At 43.0% G+C, this 23117-nt stretch overlaps 1 protein-coding gene across 12 annotated transcripts in view; it reads right to left on the reverse strand.

The window, feature by feature from the left end:
• The window catches only part of ppfibp1b (PPFIA binding protein 1b), a 255819-nt gene that overhangs the window by 57137 nt on the left and 175565 nt on the right, over positions 1–23117 (reverse strand). For 7 of the 12 annotated variants that reach the window (XM_063057586.1, XM_063057583.1, XM_063057579.1 and 4 more), the window contains 8 exons: positions 19924–19986; positions 15538–15598; positions 15386–15421; positions 15096–15125; positions 14835–15006; positions 7294–7326; positions 3605–3743; positions 936–1064 (listed from right to left, as the gene is read on the reverse strand). In XM_063057586.1, the coding sequence (XP_062913656.1) occupies positions 936–1064; positions 3605–3743; positions 7294–7326; positions 14835–15006; positions 15096–15125; positions 15386–15421; positions 15538–15598; positions 19924–19986 (663 nt within the window). The remainder of the gene's footprint in view (positions 1–935; positions 1065–3604; positions 3744–7293; positions 7327–14834; positions 15007–15095; positions 15126–15385; positions 15422–15537; positions 15599–19923; positions 19987–23117) is intronic. The other 5 variants (XM_063057582.1, XM_063057590.1, XM_063057591.1 and 2 more) reach the window with 2 other exon arrangements.

The following is a 23117-nucleotide window of genomic DNA, read 5'->3' on the forward strand; positions in this document are numbered from 1 at the left end:
CAGTGGAGATACCAAATACAGGAGGATTAATCACAATATTCCTTCAAATCACAGTGACCATTCAGGTATGGGTATTATAGGACCATAAATAATAGGAGCAGAATTAGGCCACTCGGCCCATCATAGATGGTTTACTATTCCACCCCCCCCCCAATTCCATTCTCCTGCATTCTTCTCGTAACCTCTGCTGCATTGACCAATCAAGAACCTATCAATCTTTAAGTACCCTCAATGACTTGGGCTCCAAATTCACCACCTTCTGGCTAAAGAAATTCTGGATTTTTCCAATGATCTAGCCCACCTGGCCTTGCTTGGCCCACAGCTCTCCAAAACCCTATCCATGTATCATCTACTGGCTTTTAAACGCTGCTAATGTACCCACCTCAACAACTATTTCTGTCAAATACACCACCTGTGTATGAAGCAGTTGCCCCTGATGTCCCTTTTAGATCTCTCACCTCTGATCTTAAACCTCTGTTCCCTTACTTTTTGCACCTGCATCCAGGAAAAAGATGGTCTACACCCCTCCTGATCTTATATATCTCAGTGCCAGCTATTTTCTACCTCAAATATTTATGGAATTATTTTTGCCCATTTCTACTAACCAATGAATCTGTTTTAATGAAGACAGGTGAATGGATAATCAATAATTGTCATGCCTCCCAGAGAAGATCTAGCTCAAATGTAATGGCAAATCTACAACACAACAGCAGTGATGTAAATGAAATCCCAATGTTTTCGTCGTGACTTAGGAGTGACACAATAACCTAGCAGTTACCACAGCGCCAGTGACCTGGGTTCAATTCCACCACTGCCTGTAAGGGTTGGAAAGTTAATTGGTCACATGGGTGTAACTGGACGGCATGGGTCTGTTGTGCTGGAAAAGCCCGTTACCGTGCTGCATCTCTAAGTAAATGACTTCAATAGTTCTGTACGTTTTAGTGTGCTGTAGATCCCGGGACCAGCCAAGCTTCGGACCGGAGGTACTTCTGGTTCCACCTCTTTTGAATTCCCCTTCACTCATGTCTTCAGGGTTGAATGTGGTTGACTGACTTCGTTTAAGCCTGAGTATAAAAACACAAACGCGACCATTCACAAGATGAACCTGAACTCTCAAAGGTCCTACTGTCCTGGGCTGTGCAGTGACAATCGGATCGCCACACTCCTTCATTACAAATGATACAGGGTTAAAGCAAAGGAGGCTGTCACCTGCTTGTCGTTTTCATGCTGGATTAGACAGACCAATCAAAACCCAACTGTTCTTCCAAGTTACACATATCAAAGTTGCTGGTGAACGCAGCAGGCCAGGCAGCATCTCTGGGAAGAGGTACAGTCAACGTTTCAGGCCGAGACCCTTTGTCAGGACTAACTGGCAGTCCTGACGAAGGGGTCTCGGCCTGAAACGTCGACAGTACCTCTTCTTAGAGATGCTGCTTGGCCTGCTGCGTTCACCAGCAACTCTGATGTGTGTTGCTTGAATTTCCAGCATCTGCAGAATTCCTGTTGTTTGTGCTCTTCCAAATTAATTACTTGAACATAATATTCCAATTCTGATTGTCTCATTATAGGAAGGATGTGGAAGCTTTACAGAGGGTGCAAAGGAGATATACCAGGATGCCGCCTGGATTAGAGAACATGTCTTGTGAGGATAGGCTCAGTGAGCTAGGTCTTTGCTTTGGAGCAAAGGAGGATGACAGGTGACTTGGTAGAGGTGTATAAGATAATCAGAAGCATAGCCAGAGATTTTTTCTGGAAATGGCTAATACAAAGAGCATATTTTTTAAGGTGACTGGAGGGGAATGGATGCCAGTGTAGTTTATTTATATTTTTTAAAAAAACGCAGAGTGGTAGGGGTATGGAACCTTAGTGGCACTTCGCTTTTCCTCGATCCCACTCCTACCGCTGATGCCAAGAAGCACGGTAGTTTAGCTGTTCGCATTATGCTTTGGAATGCCAACAATTGGGGTTCAATACCCACTGATGTTCTATAAGGAGTTTCATGTTGTGCCCTTGAATGTGTGGGCTTTCTCTGGTTTCCCCCCACATTTACAGATGTATGGGTTAGTGTTAGTAAGTTGTGAACATTATGTTGGTGCTGGAAGCATGACAAAGCTTGTGGCTGTCTCTTGCACATCCTCTGACTGCGTTGGTCATTGGCGCAAACACATTTCACTGAATGCTTCGATGTACATATGACAAATAAAGCTAATCTTTTATTTCGATCACTGGCTTTTATTTTCAGAATCCCAGCATTTAGTGTTTGTGAGGTCATAGTTGTAGTAGTTGTATATTTTACTGCCTCTCCCCTCTGTATTCTCATTCATCTCCTTCCATTTCAATTGCCCACAGACACAACCATGGCAATTAACAACCTTTCACAGGCAGTAGTAACAGTCTCTGCTGGTGTCCACCTCTCTATTCCCTACACTTGTCTGTTACTCTGCACCTTAAAACACATTCATATACTAAATTTTCCTCATTCTGATGATGGGTCATCTACTTGAAACATCTCATAGATAATTCTTGATGATTTTCACTGTTCACTAGTAATTTAATACTCAATTGCATTTTATAACACATTATATAGAGAGTGTCATACTGTGACAGGGTGCTTAAATAACAAACATCCAATTAGATGCTCACAGTGGACCAGTTTTGAAGCTATCAGTGCAGAATTCACCACACAAATCCTCTCAAATCTTGTATAATTAGGATAAATTAGTATGAAATGAGCTTGATAAATTATGAAAATAAACAGCCTCAAAAATCTATTCCAATTCAAAATAACTCCAAAAGCTATTCACACGATCTTTTAGAATACAAGACAATAACACATAGGAGCAGAATTAGGCTATTTGGCCCATCCAGTCTTAGAACAGAGAAATCTACAGCACATTACAAGTCCTTCGGCCCACAATGTTGTGCTGACCATGTAACCTATCTAGAAACTGCCTATAATTTCCCTAGTGCATAGCCCTCTATTTTTCTAAGCTCCATGTACCTATCTAAGAGGTAGGTATTTTATCCACTTCCACCGGCAGTGCATTCCATGCACCCACCACTCTGTATGAAAAACTTACCTGACATCCCCTCGATACCCATTTCCAAACACTTTAAACTATGCCCCCTTGTGTTAGCCATTTCAGCCCTGGGAAAAAGCCTCTGGCTATCCACACGATCAATGCCTCTCATCATCTTATACACATCTATCAGGTCACCTCTCATCTTCCGTCGCTCCAAGGAGAAAAGGCCAAGTACACTCAACCTAAAGGTACACCCTCCAATCCAGATAACATCCTTGTAAATCTTCTCTGCTCTCTATCATATCCACCATTCCATAATGGATGACTTATTTTCCCTCTCAACCCCACTTGCCTGCCTTCTCCCCTTAACCTTTGAAACCCTGAATAATCAAGAACCCATCAATACCTATTCTAAATATACCCAATGACTTGGCCTCCACAGCTGTCTGCGGCAATGAATTCCACAGATTCACTACCCTCTGGCTAAAATAAATCAAGGAATGGCAGTGTAGATCAGAGAGTCTATCTCTGCTCCCACTTCTAATGACCTGTGTCCTGAAGTGTAATTAAAAGATACTTACTTTCCAAATAACTTTTTGATTCCTTTGGATTTCTTTTTGAGATCTGGTGAGGTTGGAAAGAGCTGACAACTATCAGCCTCTACTGAACGCAGTGGGAGACCAGCAACATCCACCTGCTCCAACTCTCTCTCCGTCTCCGCTGTATATTTTTGTAAAAATCAAAGTTCATTAATTCTTTCCCTTATGATATAAAATATTTTTTTTAAATAGTAAAGAAAGAGGAATGGTAAAATTCTGGAAAACACTTCAACATAAACGGAATGGCTTTAAATTTGATTAATCTAGATTAACAATACAACTTACCATGATGCGTCTGCCTTTGAAATGAGTTCTATTTGAGAATTTAATGGTCGACACAAACACAGGTTTTGTCTCTCCAGTGTATAAAGGGAGAGTCAAGAATCAAGCAAAACAATCCAATTGAAATATTGAGGTGGTGATGATGATTAGGTTAGGTGATTACCTTACTCATTAAAAAAATGCTAATATGAATGACTGAAATGCAGAACATGATTCACATAGATAGATAAAGGATGCTGGTTTGCGCTCTCTTTCACAAGTTAACAACTCTTTATTGCACTTAAATGACCAACTTCTGAAAAGATTCAATAGTCAGAAGTTGCCTCTGCAAATGCCTTGCTTTCATGGACCTTGGCAGCTGTGTTACTGTCTATGTTCAGCACCTCAGCAGAGCCAGTAGCATTGATACAAACTAACTCACATGCCTCAATACATTGTGCATTTGACAATTGCTCTCGTATATCTTATACTTCATGTGACCTGGTAGCGAGGAGCAAAATCATTCTCACAAGGTTTAATCTTTCCTTTAGTTAAGTGGAGGACAGTACGTCAGCATCGCGGGCACGCCATATTACCGCCGGAATGAGTGACGACACTTGAGGGTGCCCCCAGAACATCCTCAAATGCAAACAACACATTTCACCGTATGCTTTGATGTACAAACAATAAGTGAATCTGAACCTGTAAACTACAACAGAATAAAAAAACTCTAATGCAGTTCCCCATCAAGTTGTCTGCAACAGAAAGATGAATGTTAGTGCCCATACCCTTTTACACAGAAGAAAGGGTCACATGAGAGCAAGCCTAGGTTTCCAAGGAAGGCTAGATGGCCGGGCAGACTCCTGACAGGCTGCTACTCATATACTCACCCCTTATGTGGACACAACAGAGCCTCTTTGAGATGAGGGGCTGCTTTCCCCTAGAGGTGGACCCACAGGTAGAAAGGGCAGCTAGCAGAGTGGCTTTTGGCATGCTAGCCTTCATCAGTCAGGGCACTGAGTAGAGAAGTTGGGACGTTATGTTGCAGTTGTACAAGACATCGATGAAGTCACACTTGGAGTATTGTATCCAGTTTTGGTCACCCTCTCATATGAAAAGTGATTAAACTGGAAAGACTGGAGAGAAGATTTACCAGGATGTTTTCAGAACATAAGTGACTGAGTTTTGGGAAACATTGGGCACGCTAGGACTCATACAGCTTTTTATAGGGTCACCTTTCCAAGGAAATAAAATAATGAGGGGCATAGATTGGATGCATGTACCTCAATCTTTTCAGCAGATGTTAGGAAATCAAGAATTCGAAGACATAGCTTTAAGATGAGAGCTGAATGATTTACTGAGAACTTGAGGACCTTTGTTTTAAAAAAATATATACATTTAAGTTGGTATGTACACAGAACGAGCTGTCAGAGGAAGTAGTTGTGGCAGGTATAATAACTTTTTAAAATACAGTTGGAAAGGAATATGGATAGAAAAGGGTTTGAGAATATGGGACAAATGGGGCCACCTTGGATGGAGCATGGATCAGCTGAGCTGAAGAGCTGGTTTCAGTGCTGTTGACTCTATGAGTCACAGAGTTACAGTTTTGTGTGTGAGGTGTGGGGGAGGGGGAGGGGATGTGTGTGTGTGTGTATATGGGGGGGGAGAGAGGGAGAGGGGGAGAAGGGGGGGAGAGAGGGGGAGAAGGGGGGGAGAGGGGGGAGAGGGGGGGAGAGAGGGGGGGGAGAGAGGGGGGAGAGAGGGGGGGAGAGGGGGGGAGAGAGGGGGGGAGAGAGGGGGGGAGAGAGGGGGGGAGAGAGGGGGGGAGAGAGGGGGCCAGGATGCCTAAGATTTTTGCACAGTGTTGTATTTGTCAACGTGGAGCAGAGAGTCAGTTTTCAGGTCTGGTGGGAGCAGAGGATGTTGGGAATGGTGAGGTGATGTGCCACAGGAGGGGTGTGGGATGGATGGCAGAGGAGTGTCAGGGGCAGGGGGAGTGGTGTGGGCGTAGATACACCGAACCCTAAGATAGCAGGTAAGGTCAATGATACCAAAATACTGGCTTATAGATTACAGAATGTGTCTCTGGTGCTTCCCCTCCTCTTTCCCCTTTTCCTAACCATAATTCCCCTCTCCCTGCCCCCTCCCCACTCTCAGTCCCCTATAGAGACCCATATCAGAATCAGGTTTATCATCACTCACATTGGTCATGAAATTTGTTTTTTTGTAGCAACAGTATAGTGCAATACATAAAATTACTACAGTAATGTGCAGAAGTCTTAGGCTCCCTAGCGCTCTCTATCTCTAGCTCTCTGTGCTTCTGACTTTTGCACAGTACTGTATATAGAACAGAAACAAGCTGACCAAAAATGTTCCATCCAAGCTACTCCCATTTGTTAGCATTTGACCCAGAATTTTCTAATGCTTTTCAATCCATGTACCTATCCAACTGTCTTTTAAGTTACCGTACCTGCCACACCCACTTTCTCTGGAAGCTCATTCCACATACATACCATCCTTAGTGTAAAAAGAAAAAAGTTGCCCCTCAAGTTCCTATTCAAATCTTCCTCTCCTTCCTGGCCCTTACATTCTGGATTCTTCTTGGTTTTCAGTAGTTAAGCTCCTGATATCTGAAATAAGGCATCTTGAACTAATTTCGGAGAGATTGAAGCGGATGTAGACCTTTACTAAATGAAGCAGGGGCTTGTACCAATACATGCTGATTAATATTCTCCAGCATGTCACCAACGATAACGAAATTCGCCTCTAACAAACCCAGCACGCCAAGCTCTCCAAGATTAGCATCGCCAAACCCAGCAGACTCATGACTAAGCGACTAAGTGAGCATGGATAAACAAATGCTGATGAGCTAACATGCAGCAGCACCCTCTAATCAGGAGCCTTTAACCAGAGGGCACAGCCTCAGAACAGGATGACCTTTTAGAATGGAGACGAGGAGAAATTTCTTCAGCCAGATGGTGGTGAACCTGGGGAATTCACTGCTACAAATGGCTGTGGAGGCCAGCTCATTGGGTATATTTAAAGCAAAGGTTGACAGGTTCTTAATGAGACAGGGGGTCAAAGGTTTCAGGGTGAAAGTAAGAAATGGGGCTGAGAGGGTTAATAAATTAGCCATGATGGAACGGTGAAGCAAACTTGATGAACCAAATTGTGTAATTCTGCTCCTCTGTCTTATTGTATCTGTTCAACTTTCATAAAGCCACTGGTCATAGCCAAGGTAGGATTTGCACTTTGAGAGCTCACATTGCATTGATTAAATGCTCCAAAGATTCATTCAGCTTTAGGGTATCACAGTTGCAGTAGCTCTACTGAGGATGACAAGCAGTAAACAGCTGCAATAATGCCCACAGCAAGGCATTGGTGCAGTCAAACATGCAGCTATACTATACCTAGCATCGGTGCACTTGCACTTCGACTGCGGTCTTCAGCCGTCCAGATAATGTGTGTGATCGTGGAGAGCACAGCAGCACAGAATATGCAGAACAACAAGGTAAAGGACACATCAATGTACAGATAGAAACCACCCCAATCAAAGGGCAGGTAAAACGATTGCAATATTAAACAGACCACAGAAACAGTTGTCTAGATATTTAAATTTATAGAACAATTCAGTTGGTAAGTGGAAAGGAAACCACTTCAGTAGTAGACCACTTCACCCTTCACACCTGCTCCACCGCCTGGCGCAACCAGAGCTGATCTTCTGGCCCAGCACCACTTTATTGCACAAACCCCATATCCAGGATGCCCTTCAGATCCAAGATGATTCACACTTTTAAGTTGTGAAATACATTACTAAGTTTACCCAACAATCAGCTCAATCAGAAATTGGTAACAGCACTTCTGTGATCAGGTGTAGGTGTAGCCATCTCCTACATGTCGCAACAATATACAGACAAGTTCTAGTATTTTTATTCTGAGATCCGGGGCGGAGCAGATCCTACAGGCTCATCGAGCAGCCCACCAGTTCAACCCCAGCCTAATCACAGGACAATTTATAATCACCAATTAACCTACTAGCTGGTAGGTCTTTGTACTGTGGAACCAAACTGGAGCACCCAGAGGAAATCCATGCATCCACCCCTTACAGAAGACATCAGAATTGAACTTCCTGAACTGTAATAGTGACAAGCAAACCACTACACTAGATGGTTTGTAGAGAAACAACACTTTTCCTAATGAAGTACATATGCGAAAGTGTACGGAAGAACTAAGGAAGGTTTTGTGTGAAACAAAAAATTCAAAGCAGCCAGTCTGTCCATTTTCATAAATGGAAATTTCTCGATAAACCAATAAAATTACATTATCAAAACTATCAACCTGCACATCAGGATGCACATTCTGAACATTATACAGGACTGGCAGGTACAATGACAAAGTGAAGGTGGGGGGGGAGAAATAAAATGTGTACACATTCACAAAATGCTGCAGGAACTCAGGAGGGCAGGCATCATCTATGGAAGGCATTAACCAGTCAATGTTTCCAGCTGGGACCCTTCATCAGGATTGGAAAAGAAGGGGGAAGAAGCCAGAATAAGGTGGTGTGGGGGCAGAAAGAGGTTACAAGATGAAGGTGGTAGGTGAAGTCAAGTGAGGGGAAGGTAGTGTGAGTGGTGCAATCATTCGAGTAGAGTATGATGTTCTCCCAAGGGGTTGTCTATTGCTGGGTCAGATGGCTGTGAAGATCAAAGTTCAAAGTAAATTTATTACCAAAGTATATACTGTACAGACTGCATATGCCACCGTATACAACCCTGAGCGATTTTCTTGTGGGAGTACACAGTAAATCCAAAATACAACAGAATTATTGAAAGACCGCACCCAAAAGGACAGACAAACAATGTGCAACAAAACTGTACAAAAAAAAGCAAATATCAAGAACATGAGATGAAGAGTCCCTGAAAATGAGTCCATAAGCTGTGGGAACAGTGCAGTGTTGGGGTGAGAGAAGTTATCCCTTTTGGTTCAAAAGCCTGATGGTTGAGGGGTAATGACTGCTCCTGAGCCTGGTGGTACCAAGTCCTGAGGCTCCTGTATCTTCTTCCTAATGGCAACAGCAAGAAGGGAGCATGACCTGAATGGTGGGGGTCCCTGATGATGGATGTTCCATTCCTGCAAAAGCACTCTATGTTTGGAGGGCTTTACTGTAACGGACTGGGCCATATCCACTACATCTCATAGGATTTTCCACAAGGGCAGTAGTGTTTCCATACCAGGCTGTGATGCAGTCAATATACTCTCCACCACTCATCTATACAAGTGTGTCAAAGTTTTAGATGTTATGCTGAATGTTTGAAAACTTCCAAGGAAATAGAGGTGCTGTCATGCTTTCTTTGTAATGGTACATGCTGGGCACAGTACAGATCCCCTGAAATCTTAACACTGAGGAAATTAAAGTGCTGACCCTCTCCACCTCTAATACTTTAATGAGGACTGGCTCATGGACCTCTGGTGCCCTCCTCCCGAAGTCAAAATCAGCATAAAAATGCCATACCCTTCTTTCAATTCCTCCATCTCTGCCACATCTGCTCTCAGGGTGAGGTTTTCCTTCCAGAACGAAAGAGATGTCCTCCTCCTTCAAAGAAAGGGGCTTCCCTTCCTCCACCATCAACGCTGGCCTCAACTCTTCTATTTCTCACACATATGCCCTCACCCCATCCTACCGCCACCTCTCCAGAGATAGGGTTCCGTTAATCCTCACCTACTACCCCACCAGCCTCCATGTCCAGCACATAATTCTTTGTAACTTCTGCCATCTTCTGCGGGATCCCACCACCAAGCACACCTTTCCCTTCTGCCCAGTTTCTGCTTTCCACAGGGATCGCTCCCTAAGCGACTCCCTTGTCCATTTGTCTCTCCCCACTGTTCTCCCTCCTGGCACTTATCCTTGCAAGCTGAACAAGTGCTACACCTGCCCCATACCTGCTCCCTCACTACTATTCAGGGCACTAAACAGTCCTTCCAGGTGAGGCAACATTTCACGGTATCCGGTGCTCCCGGTGTGGCCTCTCGAATATATTGGTGAGACCCAACGTAGATTGGGAGACTGCTTTGCCAAGTACCTACGCTCTGTCCACCAGTAAAAGCAGGATCTCCCAGTGGCCATCCATTTTACCTTCACTTCCCATTCCAACATATCAGTCCATGTCTCCTTTACTGTCAGATTGAGGCCACACTCAGGATGGAAGAGCAACACCTTATATTCTGTCTGGGTAGCTTCCAACCTGATGCCATGAACATCGATTTCTCAAACATCTGGTAATGCCCACACTCTTCACCATTCCCATTTTCCTCTCTCACCTTATCTCCTTACCTGCCTATTACCCTCTGATGCCTCCCCCTTTTCTTTCTTTCATGGCCTTCTGTCCTCTCTTATCAGACACCCCCCCTCCTTTTTCCAGCCCTGTATCTCTTTCACCAACTTCCCAGCTCTTTACTTCACCCCTCCCTCTTTCCCAGTTTCACCAATCACCTTGTGTTTCTTCCTCTCCTCCCCCCACCTTCCACTCTGACTTAACATCTTTTTTCCTCCAGTCCTCATGAAATGTCTTGGCCCAAAACTCTTTTTCATAGTTGCCACCTGGTCTGCTGAAATCCTTCAGCTTTTTGTGTGTGTTGCTCAGATCTCCAGCATCTGCAGATTTTCTCTTGTTTTTAATAATCAGCTCATTGTTCTTGCTGACAGAGGTTGTTGTTGTAGCACTAGCTAGATTTCCAATCTCCCTGTAGAACCCTGTACAATTTTCTCTATATCAGCACAAATATGACCCAAAATGTGAACAGATCTTCATGCCGGTGCTAAAACTACATAAACAGAACCCAATTAACAACACAAAAAGCATTATACTTGTTTATTTATTGGAAAAAGATCCAAGATGTATTTGTTGGAAAAAGTATGTGAACCTTTGCTTTCAGTAACTAGTGTGATTTCTCCCCCCACCCCCACCTCATACAGTAATAACTTCAACTAAATGTTTCCAGTAACTGTTGATCTGTCCTGCACATTGGCTTGAAGGAATTCAAGGCCATTCCTTCTTAGAGAACTGCTTCAACTCAGGATCACACACAAAATGCTGGTGGAACGCAGCAGGCCAGGCAGCATCTATAGGAAGAGGTACAGTCGACGTTTCGGGCTGACACTCTTTGTCAATGGGTCTCGGACCAAAACATCGACTGTACCTCTTCCTATAGATGCTGCCTGGCCTGCTGCGTTCCACCAGCATTTTGCGTGTGTTGCTTGAATTTCCAGCATCTGCCGGTTTCCACTTGTTTGAGTTTTCAACTCAGGGATGTTGGTGGGCTTCCTTGCATGAACTGCTTGCTTCAGGTCCTTTCACAACATTTCTATAGGATTAAGGTCAGGACTTTGACTTGGCCATTTCAAAACACAAATATTCTTCTTTTTAACCCATTCTGATGTTGATATGTTGTCGTCTTTCAGATCATTGTCTTGTTGCATTATCCAACTTCTATTAAGCTTCAAGTGATGAACTGCTACCCTCCTGTAAAATGTCTTGATACAATTTTGAATTCATTGTTCCTTCAATGATTGCAGGTTGTCCAGGCCCTGAGGCAGCAAAGCAGCCCCAAACCACGATGTGCCTTCAACCATGCTTCACAGTTGGGATGAGGTTTTGGTGTTGGTGTGCAGTGCCCTTATTTTTCCCCAAACATAGCAATGTGTATTTCTGCCAAAAAGTTCAACTTCTGTCTCATCTGTTAACAGAACATTGGCCCAGAAGTGCTGCAGAGCATCCAGGTAGTCTTTTGAAAATTGGGATGTGCAGCAATTTTATTTTTTTGGAGAGCAGTGGCTTCCTCCGTGGTGTCCTTCCATGGATACCATTCTTGTTTAGTATTTTTCTTATTGTAGACACATGAACAGAGACTTTAGCAAGCTGTAAAGATTTCTACAGGTCTTTGACTATTACCCTTGGGTTTTTTTCTCCCTCCACCTCCAGCATTGCACGTCGTGCTCTTGGTGTGATCTTTGCAGGATACCCACTCCTAGGGAGAGTAGCAACAGCATTGAGCTTCCTCCATTTGTAGACAATGTCTCTTATGGTGGACTGATGAACACTCAGGTCTTTAGAAATGCTTTTGTAGCCTTTGCCAGCTTCATGAATCTCTACAGTTCCAAGGTCCTCTGAAAGTTGTTCTGATCGAGGCATGGTGCACATGAACAGATCTTTCTTGAGAAGAGCAGGTTCTGTCAGTAACCTGACTTTTTGTGTCTTTCTCATAGGGCAGGGTACCTCTACAACCCAGACCTCCAATCTTATCTCATGGATTGGAACACTGACTCTAAATGAGTGTCTCACTGTGTAAGGTTTCACTGTTAATATAATGGTTTCTCTGTAAGGTTTCACCGCTAATGTAATGGTTTCTTTGTAGCAGCAGTGTTTGGGTTATGACTAGATATAACAGGGGCTTTGGTATGTGCGCCATCCAATGAGGCGTGTTACTTCTTTCTTGTGGGTCTGAGAAGGGTTTTGTGGTCTTTTGTAGGAGAGGGATGGAGAGAGAAGACTTGAGTGGAGTTGGTAGACCGCAGGATGGAGTGGACTTGGAGTGAGGGCCTGGGAGTCGACGACACTTGTACAGATCGATGGGAAACGAATGGACAACCATGAGCTCCAATGTGCACATTAGAACGTTTCGTTAAAATGGGCCCTTTTTCTTTTTGTTCTCTTTACTAACCCTATAGTCAGATTAAGAACTATAAAGCTAAATTATTTAATTGCATATGGTGTACTGTCTGATATTTTGTGGTACACATTTGTAACCAGGTAACACATCATGCAGCATCCGCACAAAACAAGATTTCTCAAATTTGACTGTGATGGAAGCACTCTTCCCCTAGACAAACACATACGGGCCAAACCTGAGGGTTACATAACTTTTGTAGAAGGCATTACCCCAGAGGTTCATATACTTTATCCAACAAATACATGTTTGTATTGGATCAGTTTTCTCAATAAATAAATGAACAAGTTTAATGTTTTTTATGCTATTTACTTAATTGGGTTCTCTTTATCTAGTTTTAGGACTTGCATGAAGATCTGATCATATCTTAGGTCATATTTAAGCAGGAAGAAAACCCTACAGGGTTCACAAACTTTCTAGCACCACTGTACGTGATGATTCTTCACCACCTTTGATTTGGCCAATGACAGTGTTGTCATCAGCAAACTTAAATATGGCATTGGAGTTGTGCCTAGTCACGCAGTAAGTATAATGCGAGTAGAGCAGAGGGCTAAGCACACAGCCCCATGGTGCAACCGTGCTGATTGAGATTGTTGAGGAGATGTGGCTGCCAATCTGAACTGACTGGGGCCTGCAAGTGAGGAAATAGAGGATCTAATTGCACAACGAAGTATTGAGGCCAAGGTCTTAAAGCTTATGAGTTTTGAGGGGATGATAGTACTGCTAATGCCAATCTGTTGATGATGAGGAGCATCCTGATGTATGCATCTTTGCTGTGCAGATGTTCCAGAGTTGAGAGAAGAGCCAATGAAATGGCATCTACAATGGACCTGTTGCTCCGGCAGGCACATTGGAGTCAACCTAAGTCGCTTCTCAAGCTGGAGGTGATATGTTTCATCACCAGCCTCTCAAAACACTTCACAATGGATGCAAGCCGTTGAGGCAGGTCAACATGAGCACTGGTATAATTGAAGCCCGCTTGAAGCAGGCGAGTACCTCAGACTGCTGAAGCGAGAGGTTAAAGATCTCAGTGAACACTCCAGCTAGTTGACTAGTACAGATGTTTAGAACTTGGCTAGGTAGCCCATCTAGACCTGATGCTTTCCATGGGTTCATTCTTCTGAAGGATGTTTTCACATCAGCCTCAGAGACTAAAATCAGGGTCTTCAGTGTGGGAGTTCATGAAGGTTCCTCTATGTTTTGACAGTCAAAGTGAGCACAGAAGGCATCGAGCTCATCTGGCAGCCAAGTCTACTGTCACCTATGTGGCATGGTTTCACTTTGTAAGAGTTACTTGAGGGAGGGGAGATGAAGTGAGAAGCTGGGACGTGATACATGGAAAAGGTAAACTGCTGAAGGAGGAGGAACCTGATGGGAGAGAAAAGTGGACCATGGGAAAAAGGGAAGGAGGAGGGGAACCAGAGGGAGGTGATAGGCAGTTGAGAAGAGAAGGGTTAAGAGGGAGCCAAAATGGGGAACGGAAAAAGAGAAGAGGAGGGGAGAAATCATTGGGAATTAGAGAAATCGATTTTCATGTCATCAGGTTTCAGTCTGAAACGCCAACTCTTTATTCCTCCCCATAGATGCTGCCTGACCTACTGAGTTCGTCCAGCATTATGTGTGAGAGAGATAGGGACAGATGATTTCCAGCATCTGCAAAACCTCCCATTCAGACATATTCACATGAGATTTCTAGTAATTGGCAAATTATTTTAACAAAATAGACCCCAGAATGAGCCTAATTTGAGAATGTAAATTAATTATTGTTATTTACCATTATGATTTGTATTCCTAACGGCCAAAGATATTGATCAACATAAAAAGTATAAAATGGCCTTCTTGGTTTAAGGAGTTATATTTGGTTATATCAGATGATAAATCTACTTTTTGAAACTACTCATTCCAAACACACCTCCAAATGCTTGAACGTTGTTACATTGTGTTTATGATCCAGGAATCGCAGCCCAAGATCTGAATTCAAATATCCATCAGGAGATTTGAGATTGAGGGCTAGTACCAGGAGATAACCAAGGAAGCAGTCAGAATAAGGGAAACTCATGGGTTCAGTTGCAACATTCTGGTTTCTGTGTGACTTCAATCCCACTCCATGTGATTGACCATCAATGTTCGAAGGAGCTGCTTTGCCAAAGTTACCTACATTGCATGAACAAAAATTTAAATACAACACATGGACACCAATTTAATAGAACGTGAACTACTTGCTCACCAAGGTTAGGTGTGCTAGCAGTCCGCTTGCCGCCTTTGATCTTGAAGAAACCACGACCAAAGGAAGCTCTTGCCTTTTTGGAGGCAGCGCTTTCATCGCCCAGTGAGTTGTGCTGCCCGATTGGTTTTGGTGGCAGAGACGTGAATTTACTGATCTCCATACATGCCTTGTTCTAGAAGTATTCAAACAAAGATAAAATTTACAACCTGAAGAGACTCCTGAAACACACATTAGACACAAACAAAAACATTCCCAGCTAACCTTAATCAAGAGCAAAATGTTCTCTGCCAGCTGAGATTGGAGAAAAGGGTTGTAGAAGACAGGAAGAAAAACAAAGAAACAGCATTAGGATAAGAGAAAAAGCCTTTACAGAGTCAAAATATCCAGGGAGTTCAGCAAGATAATATTAACAGAGCAGACATGAAATGACATGTGAATGCCAAGTACAAGTTCATTATCTGCAAAGATCACTTGACTGAAATCAAAGGGCTACCCGCCAAGTCAGGAGTAATAAGTCTCTTCCAAAAATGTCATGGATAATGGAGATGTACCTCTAACGGACTCTGTTGTGCAGGCTCCAAGGATTTCTGTCCAAAGACAAAGAGTAAAGAATCTTACAACAGTTGAGTGCAGCTGTATACGGTTACAGTCATTAATATTCACAGATACCAATCGTCAAGAGCAGATGTTGAAACCAACAAACCTTGTTCTCCTCCTCCATTTTCAGGTTCTCCAGACTACTAGACTTGTGCACATCTAATAATCTGCAAAAAAACAGAGGAAACTTGTTTCATTGCTTCAAAATGTACACAGCTTCTGAACTTAAGCAAAATTCAAAAGTTTGAAGAATGCAGGACTGAAGGTGCTGTATTTAAATACATGTAGCATTCAGAATAAGGTGGATGAACTTGTGGTACAATTAGAGATTGATCGGTATGACATTGTGGGCATCACTAAGTAGTGACTGAAGGAAGGCCATTGTTGGGAGCTTAAAAGGACAGGCAGGAAGACATAGGCAGTAGTGTGGCTCTGTTGGTAAGAGATGGAATTACATCTTTAGAAAGAGGTGACATGGGGTCAGAGAATGTCGAATCTTTATGGGTGAAATTGCAAGGGTAAAAAAAACCATTATGGGAATCATATATAGGCCACTAAACAATAGCCAAGATGTGGGGTTGAGATTACAAAGGGAGGCGGAAAAGGCATGTAATACACAATTGCAATGAGGGACTTCAATATACAAGGGGATTGGGAAAATCAGGTTGGTGTCAGATTGCAAAGAAGAAATTTGTTGGATACCTACGAAATGGCTTTTTAGAGCAGCTTGTGCTTGCGCCTACTCTGGGAAAGGCGACTGGGTGTTGTGTAATAACCCTGATTTATTAGGGAGCTGAATGTAAAGGAACCCTTAAGAGAGAGTGATCATAATATGATTGAATTCATACTGCAATTTGAGAGGGAGAAGCAAACTCACATGTAACTGCATCGCAATGGAATAAAAAGGAATTACAACGGCATGAGAGAGTAGTTTACCCAGGTGGATTGGAGGAGAATACAGGAGGGAATAATGGCAGAGCAGAGACGGCTGAAGTTTCTGGGTATAGTTCACAAGGCACAGGATAGATATGTCCTACAGAGGAAGATGTTCTCAAATGGTAGGGGTAGGTAACCGAGGCTGACAAAGGAAGTTAAGCACTGCATAAAAGCGAAGGAAAGGGTATATAAGGTAGCAAAAGTGAGTGGGAAGCTGGATGATTGGGAAGCTTTTAAAATCCAACAAAAGGCAACTGAAAAAGTTGTAAAAGATGAAATACAAGGGCAGGCTAGCCAATAATATAAAGCAGGATGCCAAAAGTTTCTTCAGTTATATAAAGAGTAAAAGGGAGGTGAGAGTTGATATTGAACCACTGGAAAATGATGCTGGTGAGGTAGTAATGGGGGACAAAGAAATGATAGATAAACTTAATGAGTGCTTTGCATCTGTCTTCACTGTGGAAGACACCAACAGTGTGCCGGTGGTCTGTGAGTGTCAGGGAGCAGGAGAGATGCCATTGTTATTACTAAGTAAAAAGTGTTAGGCAAACTGAAAGGTCTTAAGGTGGATAAGTCACCTGGGCCAGATGGACTACATCCCAGAGTCCTGAGAGAGGTTACTGAAGAGATTGCGGATGCACTGATCATGATCTTTCAAGAATCACTTGATCCTGGTATGGTCTCGGAGGACTGGAAGATTGCAAATGTCACTCCGCCCTTTAAGGGAGGAAGGCAAAAGAAAGGCAGTTGCAGGCCAGTTAGCCTAACCTCAGTGGTTGGGAAAGTGTTGAAGTCTATTATTAAGGATGAGGTTTCAGGGTACTTTGAGACTAATGATAAAATAAGTCGAAGTCCGCATGGTTTCTGTAAAGGGAAATCTTCCCTGAAAAACCTGTTAGAATTCTTCGAGGAAGTAACAAGCAGGTTGGACAAAGGAGAGGCAGTGGATGTCATTTACTTGGATTTTCAGAAGCCATTTGATAAGGTGCCACACATGAGGCTGCATAACAAGATAAAATCCTATGGTGTTACAGGAAAGAGACTGGCATGGATAGAGGAATGGCTGACAGGCAGGAGGCAGTGAGTGGGAATAAAAGGGGCCTTTTCTGGTTGGCTGCCAGTGAGTAGTGGTGTTCCTCAGGGGTCAGCATTGGGACCACTACTTTTCAAATTGTTTGTCAATGATTTGGATAATAGAATTGATGGCTTTGTGGCAAAGTTTGCAGATGATACAAAGATAGATGCTAGGGTAGGTAGTGTTAGGGAAGCAATGCAATTGCAGCAGCAGGACTTGGTAAATCGGAAGAATGGGCAAGAAAGTGGCAGATGGAATACGGTGTAGGGAAATGTATGATAATGCATTTTAGTAAAAGGAACAATAGTGTGGACTATGACCTAAATGGGGAGAAGGTTCAAACATCAGAAGTGCAGAGGGACTTAGGAGTCCTCGTGCAAGATTCCCATGTGTATGAGGTTGAGTGGATCTGGGATCAGCCATGATGGAATGGCAAAGCAGACTCGATGGGCTGAATAGCCTAATTCTGCTCCTATGTCTTACGGTCTTACATTCTAAATAAGGACGCAAATAAGAAACGAATTTACTTTGAGAGCTAGTGAGAAGCTAGATTACAAAAGAAATTTTAAAAATATATTTATACCTACAATGTAAAATGGTGTTCTGCTTTTGAACTATGCTAGGTCATGCTTTATTCCCCTCTAAATTATAGCTTAGACTTGCACTGTGCATTGTTTGAGTCATGAAAGGCATGGCAGTGTAGCAGCTAGCATAACACTTTACAGCATCAGTGATCCAGGTTCCATTCTACCATCATCTCTAAAGAGCTTGCAAGTTCGCCCCATAACTGTGTGGGTTTCCTCCCACACACAGGTTGTTGTGGACAAGCTATGTTGACACTGGAAGGATGGCAACACTTGTGGGCTGCCACTAACACAATCCTCATACTGTGCTTGGTTACAAATAAAGCCATCTTTAATCTCATTCACATAGCATTCAGCCCACAGTTACTCTTTGTAATACTATAATTTTAAGCACTTTTTCCCAGAATCTGTCACTAGTTTGGTATCCAATTATCTCTCCATTTTCCTTTTGGGAGGTAGGATTGAATAGGTTTTCTTTCCAGCTGTCTAGATCATTAACTCATTGCACAAATAATTTCTTGACTCTCCAGAGCAATACACACAAAATGCTGGAGAAACTCAGCAGGTCAGGCAGCACCTATGGAAATGAACAAACAATCGGACCAGGCTGAGATCCTTCTTCAGAACTGGAAAGGAAGGGGGAAGTTGCCAGAATAAAGAGGTGGGGAAGGAGGACAGCTAGACTGTGATAGGTGAGACCAGGTGGGTAGGATAGGTAAAGGGCTGAAGATGAAGGAAATCTGATAGGAGAGGAGAGTGGACCATAGGAAAAAGTGAAGGAGGAGCAACAGGGGGATGTGATAGGCAGGTGAGGAGAAGTGGCAAGAGGTCAGAGTGGGAACAGAAGAACAGCGAAGGGGAAAATAATTTTTTACCCAAAAGAGTAATCTATGTTCATATTATCAGGTTAGTCGCTACCGAGAAGGAATACAAGGTGCCACTCTCCCTGGTTTGACAGGTGAAATTTGATCAGTATGGAACCTGAACTGTAGTGCAGTGCCAAACCTCTGAGAAAGGAACACAGAGGCTAACCAGCCTATTCAGAAAACCACAAACAAGAGAATCTGAAGATGCTGGAAATCCAAAGAACACATAAAATGCTGGAGGAACTCAGAAGGCCAGGCAGCAAGTAGAAAAGTATACAGTCAATGTTTCTGGCCAAAACCCTTCAGTAGGAGGAAAGGGTATTGGCCCAAAACATCGTCTGTATTCTTTCCCTAGATGTTACCTGGCCTGTTTGAGTTCCTCCAGCATTTTGTGTGTGTTAATCCGGAAACCATTCCTGAAACACTGTCCATACTGAAGGCCACTGTTGAGCAGTAGTAAGAAGCTTGAATGTGGAACATTCTTACAAGGATGGGTTGAGTAGATGAGGCCTATATTCTCTATAATTTAGAAACATACAAACTTTACAAAGGGCTCAACAGTCTGGATGAAAGGATGTCATTTCCTTGAGCTGAGGAGTCTAGAACCAAAGATCAGTCTCTGAACAAGGAGTAGGCAGAGTGGGACTGAGATCTGAGAGCAAGGTATCTTTGGAATTTCCTACCCTGAGGGGCTGTAGGTTCAGTCACTGAATTCATTTGACACAGAGGTTGACAGATATCTGAATTTTACTGGCGTGAAGGGATATAGAGATAGTTGAAGTAGAAAAATAGCCACAAATATGATGAAAGGGCTGGTTGGTCCAGTCCTGTGGTATAAACCTGGATATATTTTCATACCACTGTAAAAAGCAAGACCTACAACAATCAAAATCTCAAACTTTGCTAAACAGCCCAATTTGATAGCATATTATAAGCTTTTCAGACAGAGTTGCAAATATCACTTCTTTTAAATGAGTTTTTAAAAAATCTCCAGATTAACAAGATTGACGTAAAATTATTCTTATACTTACATGGGACTATCACAGATGATGGTTTCTTCAACTAAAGAAGAGATGTCACTCGGCTGTATTTCACTGCAAAAAAAAATATAAATTTACACCAGGTTACAGGTTATAAACTAGTTGTGCAATATGGAAAAATTTGGCTCAACTACCCCACAGCAACCAACACTTTTCCAGGTGTCCTATCTGCCAGCACATGAACCTCCCAGGCATACAGTGTTGTGGACCAGACAAAAGAAACGATTGTGGACTTCAGGAAGATGCCAGTCAACCACTCTCCATTACACATCAAAGGCTCTGCCGTGGAGCGAGTAAACGTCACAAAATTCCCTGGTGTGCACATAACGGATAATCTAATCTGGACCCACAACACCTCATTAGTCAAGAAGGCACAGCAGCGTCTGCACTGAAGGGATGAGGCATGCTAGTCTCCCTGCCCCCATTCTGACAACTTTCTACAGGAGCACTATCGAGTGTCCTATCAGGCTGCATCATTGTGTGGCACAGAAACAGCAAGGCATTGGACCACAATACCCTATAGAGGACAGTAAAACCATCGGAGTCTCCTTCCCCACTATTTGTGACATTTATCAGGAGCATTGTAGATGAAGGGCCCAAAGCATTGTTGAGGATCCCTACTACCCATCCCACAATCTTTTTGACCCACTACCATCAGAAAGGAGTTACAGGAACTTCAGGATGAAGACATGCTAGACTGGGTAACAGCTTCTTCTCTCAGGCTGAGAGACTAATGAATACCTTGTCACTACTGAAGTCTCATCACTAGGAGAGCAAGCTGTGTACTGTTTACCTGTGCTGCTCACTACATGCATTTTAAATGATATTTTATTAATGTATTTTGTGCTGTCCGTGATATACGTTTCATGGGTGCATTGTGGCCTGGAGGAACACTGTTTTGTTTGGTTGGATACATGTACAGTCAGATGAGAATAAACTTGAACTTTTCGTCTGGACACTAAACTCTCCAGTCCAGTTTCAACTCTCAGGCAGTGAACTACTCTCAAGCAGATGCTCTCTACTCTCTAGGTAAAGGTAGATCTCTTGTATCCCCTTCAAGTCTCTCAACCCCTACCCTAAAGTTATGTCCTCAGTTTTATCTGCCTTTGATATAGAACACTGAATGTTATAGCATGGGAACAGGCCCTTAGTAAATTAAACTACACTCAGACCCTGCATAGCACTGCGTCTTTACAATGCAGTTATTCAATTCTTTACTGAAATTTTTTTAAATGACAAAAATTAATTCTAACCAACACCTGAAATTTCTCAAGAGCAGCCACCATTACAGTAAACATTCAATCAACCAATGTGAGTGCTTTATATATGCCCTGAGCCACTCTCAGCCAATCCCGTATTAGTTCGTCTCTGCCTCCTCTGCATATGTAAACATTCTTGCTCACTTGCCAATTTATTCCATTTTTTCCACCCATGTCTAGAAAACTGTCTGCAACTTCAAACCGCATGAAGAGGTTATAGCCAGAAGCATGCAAGAACATCCTGGGATTTCAGACAGAACCAGTCATCAAAACATTGTTGAAATGGCCAATGAAATGGCATTAGAGGATGCTGATGATGGTGATGTTGAAGAGTCACTGCATTCTCATGGTGAGAGCCTTAATAACAAAGAGCTTTGAGAATTGGCAGAGCAATACATCCTGGGTGAATCCGAGGACATGGACAGCGAAGAGGAAACACCAGCAAGAAACCTCATCACAAAGTTCCTCAGGACTAGCATCACCACTATCCCACAAATCATGGACCAGTTTATCGATAATGACCCTGACTGGAAGCAGAGAGATGTTCTTGACATGATTTCCTGCTACTGAGAACTGCTTCATGAGAGGAAACTTAAGAAAAGGCAGTCAAATCTTGATGCCTACTTAAAGAAGCCAAAATCAGAGGAGAACCCACAGCCTGGTCCCTCCTCTGACATGTAACCACCAGCTGCTTCCCTCCGCTGCCACTGCTGTGATGTGTTGCTGCTCCACTGATGTACAGGTTCAGCCTATTTGTGTGTCTGTTACTCCAGGAATTACTGTGTATACATAAAATTATATACCATACATATTACATTACCATACACATCCATTTACATAATGTTATACTGATCCCGGCATGGTGCTGATTTACAAGGCGCTCCACCTCCGAGGAATGCATCCTCAGCATTAAGCGGGGTCGGAGTGTAATCCCTTCTGACTCCATGTGATCCATGTCTCTCCATCCCCCCATATTCATGTATCCATCCAACATTCCTTTTAAACTTCCCTCCTCTCACCTCAAACACCATAACGGTCTATAGAGTCTACTCTCAAAAATAATACATGGGCGATTTATTATCCCTCTCAACCCCATTCTCCTGCCTCCTCCCCGTGACCTCTGATACCCTGATAAATCAAGAACTATCAGCTTAAATATACCCAATGACTTGGCATCCACAGTCCTCTGTGGCAATGAATTCCACAGATTCACCATACTCTGGCTAAAGAAATTCTTCATCTTTGTTCTGAAAGGACACCCTTCTATTCTGAGTCTGTGCCCTCAGGTCCAAGACTCCCCCTCAAATGTCCACTATATTCAGGCCTTTCAATATTCAATATGTTTCAATGAGATTCCCCAGCCTTATTTCTCTAGAGTCCAGTCAGTACAGACCCAGAGCCATCAAATGCTCCTTGTACATTAACCCTTTCATTCCTCAAAGAATCACAGTAGATTTGTCAGGGAAGACCTTCTCTAAAGGAAACCATGCTGACTTTGCCTTATTTTAACACGTGCCTCCAAGTACACTGAAACATCATCCTTAAAGCTGTGCCTCTAGTATTCGACACTTCTATCCTGGGAAAGAGATTCTGGCTCCTATTCCATCTATGCTTCTCAATTTCATAAACTTCATCAGGTCTCCCTCTTAGCTTTCGATGCTCTCGAGAAAGCAACCCAATCTCTCCTTATAGCTCATACCCTTTAATCCAGGCATCATCTCGGTAAGCCTCTACATCCTTCCTGTCATAGGATGATCAGAATTGCACACATTATTTCAACTGTAACCTAACCAAAGTGTTATACAGCTACAACTTTGATTTCTTACCTCTAATATTCTATGTTCTTAATAATGTAGGCAAGCACGCCATAAAGCTTCTTCATCATGACCAACATGCTGCCATGGGGAAACGTTTCCTGCTGACCTA

Source organism: Mobula hypostoma, chromosome 9, assembly GCF_963921235.1.
Source record: "Mobula hypostoma chromosome 9, sMobHyp1.1, whole genome shotgun sequence".
NCBI classification, from domain to species: Eukaryota; Metazoa; Chordata; class Chondrichthyes; order Myliobatiformes; family Myliobatidae; genus Mobula; species Mobula hypostoma.